At 38.2% G+C, this 16,286-nt stretch overlaps 1 protein-coding gene across 4 annotated transcripts in view; it reads right to left on the bottom strand.

Moving 5' to 3' along the window:
- Window positions 1-351: 351 nt before the first annotated feature.
- The window catches only part of PCF11 (PCF11 cleavage and polyadenylation factor subunit), a 29,281-nt gene continuing 13,346 nt past the window's right edge, over window positions 352-16,286 (bottom strand). For 2 of the 4 annotated variants that reach the window (XM_030918812.1, XM_030918811.1), the window contains exons 9-16: window positions 14,479-14,575; window positions 9,013-9,132; window positions 8,499-8,601; window positions 5,181-5,364; window positions 4,450-4,605; window positions 3,965-4,057; window positions 3,076-3,111; window positions 352-1,486 (exon numbers count right to left, since the gene is read on the bottom strand). In XM_030918812.1, the coding sequence (XP_030774672.1) occupies window positions 1,271-1,486; window positions 3,076-3,111; window positions 3,965-4,057; window positions 4,450-4,605; window positions 5,181-5,364; window positions 8,499-8,601; window positions 9,013-9,132; window positions 14,479-14,575 (1,005 nt within the window). In that variant the 3' untranslated portion in view covers window positions 352-1,270. Of the gene's footprint in view, window positions 1,487-3,075; window positions 3,112-3,964; window positions 4,058-4,449; window positions 4,606-5,180; window positions 5,365-8,498; window positions 8,605-9,012; window positions 9,133-14,478; window positions 14,576-16,286 lie in introns of all 4 variants that reach the window. The other 2 variants (XM_010362867.2, XM_010362866.2) reach the window with 1 other exon arrangement.

Raw genomic sequence — 16,286 nt, forward strand, 5'->3', positions numbered from 1 at the left:
AGAAATTGTATGGAATTAGATGAAACAAAGCCACGTTCAAAGTCTAATAAAAATTTTAAAGTGAGTGGCTTAATGTCATCTGTAAACTGGGGACACCATCTACCATGTAGTTATTGGATGTGAATACCAGAGAAAATACATGTAGAAAGTGCTAGTGCCTGCCACACAGTATGTGCTCAATAAAACTCAGTGTTGTATGTGCCTATGTCCAATAAATGGCAGAAAAGACTAACCTGTCTCAGAGTGCCTGGCTCATAGCAAGTACCATGTTCATGTTTTAAAAAACAGATGAAAGACAACAAAAAAGTCACATTCTAAAGCTTTTCAAGAAATAAAGAAATACAAACAAAGTTTCTTCATCATTCTATTTATTACATGTATGAATATTAACATCTCATGGTGTCCATCTAAGTCAAAACCAACAAAAGAAAAAAGTTAACCATATCTCAAGCGAACATTCTTACAGATTCCCGTTACTTAAAATAGAAATATGTTCATCTGCATTAAATCATTTGACAATTTGAAAAATGTCTTCCAAAAAAAATCACCTTTAGTACTTAAATATATTTGTTAATTGTTTGATGGCATCAGTGTCCAAGTTCAAGAATAAAAGTTGCTTCATTAGATATTTTCAAAAGTGAACATCTGGATGGTTCTCTATAGCTGGAGGTGTGTGTGTGTGTGTGTATATATATATATTCATATATATATATATATCTGCAAATATGTCCTATTTTGTCTTTAAAATTTTTTCAAAATCTGGCTTTTCTATTTGAGAAAAGCCCTACGGTGCTCTCTCACAATCCCCTTTTGAAGGATGAAACTTCAAACTTTGCTTCTTTAATCAGTGGGAGGCTACTAGAAAAAAAATCTTATGTTGAGGTTGCTGTTCAATTCCATTTTTACCCAATAAAAAGTACAGAAACTATTTGATGGTGTGCATAAATATTACACTCCATGAATAGCAAAAATATTTTTTATTTATAATTTACAGTTGCACAGTGAAAAATCATACATTTTTACACATACAATTTCATTTTGTTAAATTTGCACACATCTACAGAACTTTCACACAACAAGCACCTGAAACTCTGCAGGCAGTAGGAAATGCAAATACTAAAATGTATTTATTAACCAAATGATAGCTGAAGGCCCTGCCTCAGCTAGACAATTTATATAGATATGTCTATATATACATAAAAAAATTCTTCACCTTCTAGATCCAACAGCAGCTTTTTTAAAAAAGAAAAACATACCTTTCTCATTTTATTTAAACTGACTCAATTGTGTCATTTTCTGTTTTAATTTCAGAGGGTGTTGCTATGCTTTCCTCTGTACAAGCTGGTGGTGTATCAATTCGTTCTTCCTTAACTTTGGGACTTTCACAGGGTTCCTGCAATTCGTTTTTGACAATGTTCAACATAATATTCAGGGGGTTTTCAACTGGTGTCTTGCTGGGAGATGGTGTACAATCAAATGAAGATGTCTACAAAATGAAAGGCCCTATGAGTACTGATGAAAGTTAAAAATTCTCACATTAAATGACATTTAGTTTTGTAAGACCCTTGTATGGACAAGAGAACACACAACCAAATGCAAATGAAACACCTGCCTCCCAACAAAATGTGCCATAAAGACAACCAAAAATAAAATATATATTGCACATTCAATATGTACTCAGCAGTGAGCTAAGCAGTTAGCAGCTAAGTTGGAGGACGTTATACACCCAAAAAAAGTTGATTAGACATGCTTCTACATTTTAATCTCTACATAGATGTTAAACTCATACATATATCCTGGGGCTTGTTACTACCCTAATTTCAAATAGTCTGAGGATTTTTTAAATCCCCACAAACCATGATCCTCAAGACTAGTCTTCTGACAACTTAAATAAACCTTCCAAAATGCCTCCAACCCCTTATCTCTAAAAACCTATTTGTTCCATTACTTGGTTTTAAAAACAGCCTACAAATATGACCATTTGAACTTTTTTTTTTTTTTTTTTTTTGAGACAGAGTCTCACTCTTGTCGCGCAGGCTGCAGTGCAGTGGCATGAACTCAGCTCACTGCAATCTCCACCTCCTGGGTTCAAACAATTTTCCTGCCTCAGCCTCCCAAGCTGGGACTACAGGCACCCACCACCATGCCTGGCTAATTTTTGTATTTTTAGTAGAGACAGGGTTTCACCATGTTGGCCAGGCTGGTCTTGAACTCCTGACCTCAGGTGATCCACTCGCCTCGGTCTCCCAAAGTGCTGGAATTACAGGCATAAGCCACCACGCCCAGCCGACCATTTGAACTTTTAAGGCCAACAACTGGTATCATTTTTAGATTCCATATGTGATCATTAAAAGTATACCTATTTTGGCCGGGCACGATGGCTCATGCCTGTAATCCCAGCACTTTGGGAGGCGAAGGGGGGTGGATCACTTGAGGTCAGGAGTTCAAGACCAGCCTGACCAATGTGGTGAAACCCTGTCTCTACTAAAAGTACACAATTAGCCAGGTGTGGTGGTGCACGCTTCTAATCCCAGCTACTTGGGAAGCAGGGGCAGGAGAATCACTTGAACCCAGGAGGTGGAAGTTGCAGTGAGCCGAGATCGTACCACTGCACTCCAGCCTGGGCAATAAAAGCGAAACTTTGTCTCAAAACAAAACAACAAAAAGAATATACCTATTTAGGTGGCTGAATAGAGACGGAAGGAAAAAAAAAAAGTAAATGCTACCCATAGCTCTAGAAACCTATCCCCACCATGATCCTTATCTTCACTTTTCCTCACATTTCTTTGGGCCTAGTGGACTAGTAAAAGATACCATGATTCAAGTGAATAAAATGCAAGGAATGATGAATTTCAAATTTTTAATTGTTTGCATATCACAGAAAATGATATTCATATGTCAATTCTGTCACTCTGGCACCAGTTTTTACTAAACAACCTAAATGCTACATCAAAAAACAAAAACAGTTCAATATATTAAGTTTAAAGTAACAATATTGCTGATGCAAAAAAAAAAAAACTGAAAAGCAAAATTTATTAATGCAAATGAGAACAAATACAGTAACAAAAAACTTACATTTTGATAATCTTCATAACATGATGGATGATAAATCTGAAACAAAAAGAAAAAAGTAAATATGTGCATATTCATTTCTAGTGGGCTATTCTGATACGATTTTTCTTTTTAACTTTAAACCAGAAGATAGTCTTAGGAAAAAGACAAAAATTATTTGGTCCCAAAATGGATAAAACCAAATTTTCATCCTTATGCTTAAAGCGTCTGAAAAACTCGTGGCCCTAGTATTTAAGTATCTAGCCTAACTTGCTTTGTTTTCAGCACAGTACAGTTTGATGATGAAACATAAATCCACAATCAAAATAGTGTGGGTGGACAGAAAAACGACTAGATTCAGAAGACCTAGTCCTGGGTCTGTCACTGACTAATAGTGCAACCTCCTATGTAAAGTGAGTACAGGCCGGGCGCGGTGGCTCAAGCCTGTAATCCCAGCACTTTGGGAGGCCGAGACGGGCGGATCACAAGGTCAGGAGATCGAGACCATCCTGGCTAACATGGTGAAACCCCGTCTCTACTAAAAATACAAAAAACTAGCCGGGCGAGGTGGCGGGCGCCTGTAGTCCCAGCTACTCGGGAGGCTGAGGCAGGAGAATGGTGTAAACCCGGGAGGCGGAGCTTGCAGTGAGCTGAGATCCAGCCACTGCACTCTAGCCTGGGCGACAGAGCAAGACTCCGTCTCAAAAAAAAAAAAAAAAAAGTGAGTACAGAACCGGGTGACTGCTAAGATCCCTTCTAATTCAAGCATTCTATTACTAAAGTCTAATACCTTTTTTTATTACGACCAAAAATCAAACAAAAAGTATTACGAACCCCCTCCTTTCAAAGTAATGTGTTAACTCAACAAAAAAATACTAATCTTAACACTTCCTTATAAAGAAATGAAAATTACCTTTCCATCTACTCTAATAGCATTTTTCAAATGCCATTCCTCCTCTTCTTCATCCCAGTATTGTTCAAATTGTTCTTGACAGATTTCACAACTCTAAAATATAAATCATATAAAATGAAATTTACATAATAGGCCATATTTAACCCCATTAAGTAAAAATATACAAACATTTTGTTAAGTGGAGTAAGCAATTTATGAGTGTTCCAAACGTTTGAATAATGTCCAATATATACTATGATTCAAAATACATTTACAGGATTCTGTCAATCTTTCCAGCAAAAAGAGGAAACATTTCACTTCTTGTGGCCACTGTAGTTATGAAACTCAAAGCTAGATTATAAAAGTAAAATTGAAGAGTAGAGCTTTCAAGAAGTCTTAAAATCATTAAAACAGGGATATAAATATAGTGATATGTTTATGAGTATTTACTTAAAGGAAGTGAGGGACACTCCCACTGGGAGAAAATTTAAACGTTCTTCTCTTACCTCAACTGCTCCAGCTGGTCCAGCAGGTACACTTTGGAACTCTTTTTCTTTAGCAGCCTCTTGAGTTTTGAGCACAACTTCTTCATGCACCTTTTCAAAAAACTGGCTCTTTGCCCGTTCTTCCAGATCAGCTATCTCCTCAAATTCTATCCAGTCCTTAAAAGGAGTTGATTTTCAAAAGATTATTCCATTTATTTCTAAATTTTTACTGTGCATCTTCAATATAATGCCATTTAAAGGTAGGGGTACGTTATTTTCTACATTATGCTCTAATATTATTTAAAATTATGCTTTGAGACATATAACTAATGACAACATAAAACAACCAATAATTAAGATCTTTTCCAGTAACTTTGTACTTACAACTACTAATTCAAAAAAGGTTAAGTTTCAAGTACATTGTTTTTTACAAAAAACAGTGCCAGAGCCTTGGAATTTTAGAGCTAGAACAAGCCTGTATGCTACACTCTAATCTCAATTTAAAAAAAAAAAAAAATCTTCAAAATTCACTTTTAAAAAAATCTGTTTCTATTCTAGAGGTCAAATTTTATTCAGGAAATTTACATGTTAGAGTCCAGCAATTATTAAAATTGTTAAATTTTAATTATTGAATTATTAAATTATTAAAATCATTAAATTTTAATAATTATTAAAATTACTAAAATTAATATACTTTTAGAATGATATAATTTAAGCCTAAAAGATACTATGGAGGCACATGGGTTACTTACTGTTAAACTGTAGTACCAACGTCTATGAGTGACTTTTCTGCTAACATCCTTTTCAGTTCTATTTTGCCGATAATGCCAGTCCAAATGATCCGCATAAACATCTGTCTGTGATGTTGTAAACCTCATTCCACAAGAGTAACACTGAATACCAGTGTATAGTCGATTTATAACACTGTCATAACGTCTATTTTGAAAAAGAAATAATCTTTAGTGTTGATAATATGGCTTAATGGCTTTTAAAAGCCAATTACAAATATTTCAGTTTTCCTTTTTTTTTTTTTTTTTTTTTTTTGAGGCAGAGTCTTGCTCTGTCGCCCAGACTGGAGTGCAGTGGCGCAATCTCGGCTCACTGCAAGCTCCGCCTCCCGGGTTCACGCCATTCTCCTGCCTCAGCCTCCCGAGTAGCTGGGACTACAGGCGCCCGCCACCACGCCCGGCTAATTTTTTTTTCTGTAATTTTAGTAGAGACGGGGTTTCACCATGTTAGCCAGGATGGTCTCGATCTCCTGACCTCGTGATCCGCCCGTCTCGGCCTCCCAAAGTGCTGGGATTACAGGCTTGAGCCACCGCGCCCGGCCAGTTTTCCATATTTTAACAATGGTGAAACCAAGAGCTGTTTGCTGAAACAGTTAATACCCAAAGATCAGTATTACTCTCTAACAATGTGATTGACCCTCTTTACCTTAACTTTGGTGACTTTTGCAACATGGAGCCTGTCTTCTTATTGATAGCCCTAACCCAGTTATTTATTTCCTTTTAGCTAAAAATGAAATGATCCTGTGCTAACTAACAAGGCAATAGTTAGCTTATTCTAGTTTGGAGTCAAGATGGACATGCAGTACAGTTAAATTTCACCTCTCTAGATCTTTGGCATTCTGAATAATTCAACTTCTCCACTCTGGTGTAACAGTGAAAAAAGTACAGAAGAAATAATAATAGTATGGATAACTAAAAAGAAAACTTAGAAGACCATTGGGAAACAATAGTTTCCTGTGGTCAGCAAATAATTAAGTTTTTTAAATTCTGGGCTCCCTATTTGGGAAGAAACAGGTATATATAGAAGACAAAGTAAGAGAACAAACAGAGCAGTTATTAACTCCAAGAAAAAAAAAATAGTCACGGTGGCTCACACCTGTAATTCCAGTACTTTGGGAGGCCAAGGCAGGAAGATCACGAGGTCAGGAGTTCAAAACCAACCTGACCAACGTGGTGAAACCCCATCCCTACCAAAAATACAAAAATTAGCTGTGTGTGGTGGCACACGCCTGTAATCCCAGCTACTCAGGAGGCTGAGGCAGGCGAATCACTTGAATCGGGAGGCAGAGGATGCAGTGAGTCAAGATCACGCCACTGTACTCCGGCCTAGGCAACAGAGTGACACTCCATCTCAAAAAAAATTAGTAGAATAAAGCAAAGAACACTGGTACTTTGTTATAGCAATAAACAAACATCTAGTCACAATATTAATACTAAATAATAAAAAACAGTCTTATAACTACATGGAGGGGAGTCAGTAGGACAGGACAAGAGCTAGCTAAATCCACCCCCTGCCCATTTTTTCAGAGACGGAGTCTCGCTCTATCGCCCAGGATGCAGTGCAGTGGCCCGATCTCAGCTCACTGAAGCCTCCGCCTCCTGGGTTCAAGCAATTCTCCCTGCCTCAGCCTCCTGAATAGCTGGGATTACAGGTGCCCACTACCACACCCAGCTAATTTTTGTATTTCTAGTAGAGAAAGGGTTTCACCATGTTACCATGTTGGCCAAGCTGGTCTTGAACTCCTGACCTCAGGTGATCCACCTGCCTCAGCCTCCCAAAGTGCTGCGATTACAGGCATAAGCCACCACACCCGGCCTAAATCACTTTTAGAAAGAGATTATGTCCAGATGTGATAAGTCAAGAAACAGTAAATTACGTATATTGTAAGAAATAGGTGGCTCAAACCTATAATCCCAGCACTTTGGGAGGCCGAGGCGGGGAAGATCACTTGAGCCCAGGAGTTCGAGAACAGCCTGAACAACATGGTGAAACCCCATCTCTACTAAAAATACAAAAATTAACTGGGCGTGGTGATGGGTGCCTATAATCTTAGCTACTTAGGAGGCTGAGGCAGGAGAATCACTTGAACCTGGGAGGTGGAGGTTGTAATGAGCCAAGACAGTGCCACTGCACTCCAGCAAGGGTGACAGAGCAAGACTCCGTCTCAGAAAAAGGGAGGTAAATGCCAGAAAAAATAGTTTGAAAAGATAAATAAAATGATTGCCTCTAGGGTACAGTGTTGGGTGAAGGAGAAAGGAATGCCATATTTTATTAAAAGCCTTTATGTGCAAGTATTACTTTGAAAAAAATGATTTTACATTATAGTATCTAATTCAAATTTAAAAAATGATTCTAAGAATGAAAAACTCAGTCGCTGTTTTATTTTTTATAAAGTACTCCAGGATTAATGAATTCATTCACTAGAAAATGCTTTAAATATTTTTTATAATACAATTGAAAATTATGAAAAGATATGCACCAAATGTTAACAGCTGTTATCCATAAAGTGAGAGTTGTATGTTTTCCTGATTTTATTTATAGTATGTTCTAATTTCCACAATTAACATTACTTATAAAATGAAACATAGATTTTAATTATAAATGCTGGACTATGAAAATCTCATTTCTAAACCTCAAAAATGTAAGAATATCAATACAGAAACGATGATAAACAGAAAATGAAACTAAACAGGAATACATGAATTATCAATACCTAGTATTTAAACTCCCTAAGTTTTCTGTATCACAAATTAAAAAATGAAAATTTTGAGGGGCCAGGTGCGGTGGCTCACACCTGTAATCCCCAGCACTTTGGGAGGCCAAGGCAGGTGGATCACTTAGAGTTTAGGAGTTCGAGACTAGCCTGGCCAACATGGTGAAACCCTGTCTCTACTAAAAATACAAAAATTAGCCATGTATGGTGGCGCACGCCTGTAGTCCCAGGAGAATCGCTTGAACCTGGGAGGCAGAGGTTGCAGTGAGTCAAGATCACACCACTGAATGCCAATCTGGGCGGCAGGAGTGAGACTTTTGGGGGTGGCCTTTGGCCAAAGTACTTGTACACCAGATATATTTTAAAAGAAGATTTTAAAAAAGGCTTCCCAAAGACTATGTTATGTGTATTTTACCACATTTAAAAAAAAAAAAAAAAAAGACTTCCTCAATGTTAAAACAGTAAAAGGGATAAAGGGAAAGGGAAAGCACTAATAGTAACAATGTCCACTGTAATAGGGTTATTAAAGTCACTGCCTCTTTATCTTAAAGAAAATTAGATTACATACTGTTTCAATTCTTCAACTGTAAAATTAGTAAGATCTGGAACATCTTGATCTTCATTTTGATCTTCCTCCTCTTCAGGGGGAGGCTGAGCAGCTACTTCACTTACTTCTTCAATTAGGAAGAGACACACAAATTTCTTAATACCATTCTCCATGTATTCTTATAGAGAAATCCACCTAATCTATTCAGTGTTTCTGATCTCAAGTTTACTGGCCAAGGAACCTAATACAATTTTTTATTTTGATATGTGATATTAACTCTGTAACATAAAATTACTGGTAAAAAGCCTGCACATTAGGTATATTAGTTAACTGAAACACATGTCCACTATAAGGTAGTTCAATCTTGGGAAATCTAAAAGAATTTCATTATAAACCAAAAATCAAAACTAAAAGGTATACCTATGAATTCAATTATTATAAGGACCTTTATCATAACTTATATCATTATATTACATCATACATCTCAAAAACTTAATGAAGCTTTGTGTACATTTAAGTATAAAATCACACTTACGTGTTGTAGCTGAATCGGGTTGGGACAATTTGAGAATTCCTGTTTTCAGCAATTTTGAAAACAATTCATTTACATCCACTTGACTGAGATGATTATCAGGATACGCCTTAGGGAGGGCTCCTAACAGAAAAAAAAGAAAAAGAAAAAGAAAAAAAACACTCTTAAAGTGAATGTAGAACTTAAAGATGCAAATTATACTAAGCATTTTTCAAAGTTTTCTTCAAGATGTCCTGCCAACAGTAAATCTGATAAAACCTTATTAGTTTAATTTCAAAAGCCCCTAAGATTATCCTTTTAATTTAGGTCTACAGGTCAGCACTACTTGAGAATATATTCTTTTTTCCTTTTTTCATTTTTTATTATATTTTTAAGTTCCAGGGTACATGTGCACAACGTGCAGGTTTGTTACATAGGTATGTATACATGTGCCATGTTGATTTGCTGCACCCATCAACTCGTCATTTACATTAGGTATTTCTCCTAATGCTATCCCTCCCCCAGCTCGCCACCCCCCGACTGGTCCCGGTGTGTGATGTTCCCTGCCCTGTGTCCAAGTGTTCTCATTGTTCAATTCCTGCCTGCAAATGAGAACATGCAGTGTTTGGTTTTCTGTCCTTGTGATAGTTTGCTTAGAATGATGGTTTCCAGCTTCATCCATGTCCCTGCAAAGGACATGAACTCATCCTTTTTTATGGCTGCAAAGTATTCCATGGTGTATATGTACCACACTTTCTTAATCCAGTCTATCACTGATGGACATTTGGGTTGGTTCCAAGTCTTTGCTATTGTGAATAGTGCTGCAATAAACATACGTGTGCATGTATCTTTATAGTAGCATGATTTATAATCCTATGGGTATATACCCAGTAATGGGATTGATGGGTCAAATGGTATTTCTAGTTATAGATGCTTGAGGAATCGCCACACTGGACTTGAGAATATATTCTAAAACAAATGATGTGAACACTGAAAACAATGACCCTTTATGCTCCCTTCTCCCATGCAATGCAGCACCACCCCTATCTCCAACTTTCCACCTTTCTAATTCTCTCTTCCTCATCTTCTAAGTATACTGGAAAAGGTAGTTTTATATAGATGAAATAGTTTATCACCTCTTAGCACTAAGCCTAAGTGGAAGTACTCCTGACCTCAGTGCTCCCTGACATAACAGAAGAACTGAAACAGGGAGATGAATCAGAGTATACCTGCTCCTATGACCTTTGCTAAAAAGTATACTGCCCTTGCAAAGCAGCTCAGGCTATTGCTGAAAAGGTGTCATGGTTACTAAAGCTTCAATAACTTGAATAAATTAGATAAGCCTAACAATCTTGTTTTGCTTGATGAGGAATCCTCATCGGTGAGGAATCATTCCAGTCCCATATTTTTCCAAGCGCTATTCTAGTAATTGTGATTCTTTGTGTGTGTGTGTGTGTGTGTGTGTTTGTTTTGAGATGGAGTCTCGCTCTGTCGCCCAGGCTGAAGTGCAGAGTGCTCGGCTCACTGCAAGCTCCGCCTCCTGGGTTCACGCCATTCTCCTGCCTCAGCCTCCCGTGTAGCTGGACTACAGGTGCCCGCCACCATGCCTGGCTAATTTCTTTTTGTATTTTTAATAGAGATGGGGTTTCACCGTGTTAACCAGGATGGTCTCGATCTCCTGACCTCGTGATCTGCCTGCCTTGGCCTCCCAAAGTGCTGGGATTACAGGTGTGAGCCACCGCATCCAACCATAATTGTGATTCTTTAACTCAACAATGAAAACAATACTTTAGGCCAGGTGCAGTGGCTCACAGCTACTCGGGAGGCTGAGGCACGAGAATCATTTGAAACCGGGAGGCGGAGGTTGCAGTGAGCCAAGATCTCACCACTGTACTCCAGCCTGGACAACAGAGCAAGAAGACCCTGTCTCAAAAAAGAGAAAACAATATTTTAATGCATTTGTACGTCACTGTGATGCATCTCACTACACCTACGGAAAAGTTCTGAACCACTAAAAATTCCTCTTAATGGCAAAAATTCAATTTGCATCCACATACACATAATCCCTACCCTTAGACACTGTATACTCTACACTTATCCTACTGCCTTATATATAGTAGGCTAATTAATGTCTGTTCAAACTAAATGTCTGAATACATGAATGAATAGATCAACTTCAATAGTTAATCAATTACAGTAACATTTAGCTCACTAGTTTAACCTTTACTTTCCATTAAATTAGCTATTTATATGCCTAGGATGCATAATTAGCTATTCACATGTCTGAGGGTAGGCAAGTCTAGTAACCAAGAGCATAAACCGTGGAACCAGACTCCTGGGATTTTAACCAGAAATTCCACTTTCTAGTTGTGTGACATAATCAAGTTCCTTATCTATGCCTCAGTTTCCCATGCCTGTACAAAGGGTAATAATAATTCCTACCTAAGTACCAATCCTAAGATTGTTATGAGGTTAAATGAATTAATATTTGTAGGGAACTGAGGTGTTTGGCATTATTATGTGGTTTTTGTTAAACCAAAAAAAAAAAAAAATCAGTAGCCTTTCTATACTATAAAGCTCTTTGAGGTCAAGTGTGGTGGCTCCCAATACTTTGGGAGGCCGCGGTGGGAGGACTGCTTGAGCTCAGGAGTTTGAGACCAGCCTGGGCTACATAGTGAGCACCCTCTTTAAAAAATAAATAAATAAATAATTTTTTAAAACTTTAAAAATAAAGCTCTTTGAAGGATGAACTTTATTAAATTCATCCTAGCATACAGCAGATGACTAATATATGTCTGAATGAATAAATGAACATGGGTATACTTCCTACTAGAAAAGGGATGTTTACACTTTCAAATTAGAGAAGGAACCTTGAGAGAAGCTAAATATAGCACACTGAAAACTGCTGACACCTCTTGTAAGAGTAAGAAGAACTTGAAGAACAAAGACACACCTAATGTCCCATTCATGTAACCAGGGGAATAATTGCGATTTCCTCTGTTACACTGCTATGCCCTGTACACATACACATATAACCCAAGGTTGTAAAAGCAAAACAAGGCTGGGCACAGTGGTTCATGCCTGTAGTCCCAGCACTTTGGGGGGTCAAGGCAGGTGGATCACCTGAGGTCAGGATTCAAGCCACCCTGACCAATATGGTGAAACCCTCTCTCTGTTAAAAATACAAAAATTAGCCAGGTGTAGTGGCATGCACCTGTGTAGTCCCAGCTACTGGGGAGGCTGAGTCCAGGAGAATTGCTTGAACCCGGGAGGAGGCTGCAGTGAGCTAAGATCGTGCCACCACACTCCAGCCTGGGTAAGAGAGCAAGACTCGGCTGAAACAAAAAAAAAAAAAAAAAAAAAGAAACAAGAAAATTTGTAGATTCTGTAGATCATCTCATGCCACTAACGCCAACATAACAAATCCTCTGCTCAACAACAAAAACTGAGTTCTAAAGGAAAATACATTAACATAACACTTGACAAGTTACAAAGTACTTTTACATATACTGTATCATTTGATTCTCTAAAAAAAAAAAAAAACTGATACTACCATATCCTGCTTTTTTTTTGGTTTTTTTTTTTTTTTTTTTTTTTTTTTTGAGACAGAGTCTCACTCTGTCGCCAGGCTTAAGTGCAGTGGCATGATCTCAGTTCACTGCAACCTCTACCTCCTGGGTTCAAGTGATTCTCCTGCCTCAGCCTCCTGAGTAGCTGGGATTTCAGGGGCCCACCACCACACCCAGCTAATTTTTATATTTTTAGTAGAGACGGGGTTTCACCACATTGGCCAGGATGGTCTCCATCTCTTGACCTTGTGATCCACCTGCCTCGGCCTCCCAAAGTGCTGGGATTACAGGCATGAGCCACCATGCCCGGCCCATATTCTGTTCACAGAGGAAAAAACTGAACCTCAGGGGATACTTGCTTAAAGCCTGTCCATTTATAAAGTAACAGAGTAGAGATTCCAACCCTGGTCTTCTGGGCTTTAGATCCCAAATTCTCTCCTTCTCTTTTCATTATAGTAACAAAATAATAATAACAAATATTAATTAGTCATAATTATCCATGTAGAAATTAAAAATTAAAAGCTTCCAAATTAATTGAATTTCTTGACACAATTTAAGAACTAATGTATACTGGCCGGGCACGGTGGCTCATGCCTGTAATCCCGGCACTTTGGGAGGCCAAGGCGGACGGATCACGAGGTCAGGAGATCAAGACCACGGTGAAACCCCGTCTCTACTGAAAACACAAAAAATTAGGCAGGCGCGGTGGCAGGCACCTGTAGTCCCAGCTACTCGGGAGGCTGAGGCAGGAGAATGGCGTGAACCCGGGAGGCGGAGCTTGCAGTGAGCCGAGATCACATCACTGCACTCCAGCCTGGGTGACAGAGCAAGATCCCGTCTCAAAAAAAAAAAAAAAGAACTAATGTATAAAAAAGATATTGGCTAGGATTTCCTAATTACTTCAGAAGTTTTGGAAAACTCCATAAATTTACTGTAAACTGATTAACTCAATGCTACAGTAAAACATGTTTCTGAAACAGCTGTTTCACTGATTCAGAAATGAAAGCAAGTATCACTAATGTATATACTTCCCACTTACCACATATTAAAACTAAAATTCATTCTGCCAGGCATGGCGGCTCACACCTGCCATCTCAGCACTTTGGGAGACTGAAGGGGGCAGATCAGTTGAGGTCAGGAGCTCAAAACCAGCCTGGCCAAGATGGTGAAACTCTGTCTCTACTAAAAATACAAGTTAGCCGGGTCTGGTGGCACGCGGCTGTAGTCCCAGCTACTCAGGAGGCTGAGACAGGATAATTGCTTGAACCCTGGAGGCAGAGGCTGCAGTGAGGCAAGATCGTACCACTGCACTCCAGCCTGGGTAAGAGAGCAAGACTCTGTCTCATAAATAAATAAATAAATAAATAAATAAATAAATAAAATTAAAATCCATTGTAAAAGTCCTTTTATCTAGTACTAAGCCTCACCCCATAGTAACAAAGATGCTTATCAGTGTACCTGGCTAGGAAAGCCGCTTTTTGCTATTTAAGTGCCCATAAAAACATAAAAATTAATCAACTTTATTAATGCAGTATCCTCAGTATTCACTTAATAAATGTTTACTGGATCATAACACATACTTGAAACATCAAATAATTGAGATTTCTGAGGTTTGTCATTTATTTCATTTTGTCTCAACACAGATGTCATACCTTCCTTCCCACCTCCCAGTTTCCACCAAATAGGTTTCCTTCCCTCTGGTTTGTGGACTACAAGTCCCCGCTAACCATCTCTAGCTGTAAATAGGTACATCCACAATGTAAACAAACTTAGAAAAGGAACAAAACTATGTCAGCCAGATTAAATTTCTCTAAATTAAATATACCTTTGCAAAACTCATTTCCTAAAATTCAGCAAGTTAGCTATTCAACAAAACAATAATCATTTGTCTTTTGAAAAACAAAGTTCATAAAGTACATACCTGAAGGATTCTGAACAAATCCAGGATTTTGTGGATGAACTGGTAAAAACTGTTGTCCTTGACCAAAAGCTACTGGCTGAGCAACACCACTCAGAACCTTTAAGAAAAATCTTAATTTTAAGAACATACTTTCTACATTTCAAGTAAAACTTTGAACATCCTAATTACATAAAAATATTCATAGATGTCACAAGGCCTGGCTTAGATTTAAAAAGGTAACTAAAGATTTAGTTAGTTTTAGATTTAGGAAAGTAAATCTAAATAAATAAATAAAGATTTAGAAAGGTAACTTGGCTGTATCACTTCACTTCTAGGTCTTCTACAAACAGGAACAATAAAACCTTCCCTTACCCATTTCACTGAGGTATAAGTTACTGAGAATGGGTTAAAACTTCTTTGAGGCCGGGCGCGGTGGCTCAAGCCTGTAATCCCAGCACTTTGGGAGGCCGAGACGGGCGGATCACGAGGTCAGGAGATCGAGACCATCCTGGCTAACACAGTGAAACCCCGTCTCTACTAAAAAAATACAAAAAAGTAGCCGGGCGTGGTGGCAGGCGCCTGTAGTCCCAGCTACTCGGGAGGCTGAGGCAGGAGAATGGCGTGAACCCGGGAGGCGGAGCTTGCAGTGAGCTGAGATCCGGCCACTGCACTCCAGCCTGGGCGACAGAGCGAGACTCCGTCTCAAAAGAAAAAAAAAAAACTTCTTTGAAAAGTTTAAGGTACCTACTAGAGAGGCAAAGTAGCCCCTCAAAAAGGAAAATGTATGATACCATGCAAACATAAGGTAACTAGCTGTGTTACTTTACACAAGTCACTTTACCTTGCTGGTGCTTTCCCTTATTTCACAAATAGAAGAACTGACATAAAGCAATATGACCTATACACAATCACAAGGGCCAGTTAGGAGCAAAACTGAGGCCAGAACTCCTCACCCTTGCCCATTTTCCAGATATCAAAAGCCTGTTTTAATTAGCAATCTGAATTACCAAGCAGGTAAGTATCCTGCTTGGCCATTATCTTTGCATACAGTTATAGCTACATTACAAAGTAATCCTGTAAAAGGTCTTGTAAAAGATGTCAAAGGGAATGTTAAAAAATAGAACAATCATGGAGCAAGAACTGCACTGGCAGACAAATACAGTATTTGCAGTCCAGAGGGAGGCAGGACTTCTACATGTTGCTGGTATGTAAATAAATGTCCATTTATAATCCTTCTTCAGTATATATGTGGACTTTTGGTGGTGAGTACACATAATAAAAACCCCACCAATTCTGTGCAATGTAGAAACAAGACTAAATAAGTACCATTCTAGAGTATGTGTCAATTTCTTTCAAGGATATACAGTAGAGTAGATCTAGACAGGCCAACTGTTTTCTCATACGATTAGAGATGAACAGAAAGACTACTTTCTACTAATAATGTTCCTAATGTGCTTTTAAAATCTTTCTTATTTTGTATTTTCTTCCATACAATCTTACTACTATAAAATATATCTGTCCTAGTAAGAAAATGTCAGCAACTGGAAAAGAAATAAAACTCAGCCCAGGAGAATTTCAGCACGCAAGCAAAAGTAGTCATTCAAAACCAACCAAGTTAATCACAAATTGTAAACATACTACCTTAAAGTTATTTCAGTATGCATTTTAAAATGTATACAGAACAAGTGTAAAAGAATACCAACAGGTAACTGCATGCTTCATAACCAGAGTGTATTTGGAAGGCTATTTGCTACTAAGTTTGCTACACTGACATTAATATCAAACAATTGTGTTTAACTGAAGTGACTGGAAAGGTGGTAAAAAGTAGA

This window comes from Rhinopithecus roxellana, chromosome 15, assembly GCF_007565055.1.
Source record: "Rhinopithecus roxellana isolate Shanxi Qingling chromosome 15, ASM756505v1, whole genome shotgun sequence".
Taxonomy (NCBI): Eukaryota; Metazoa; Chordata; class Mammalia; order Primates; family Cercopithecidae; genus Rhinopithecus; species Rhinopithecus roxellana.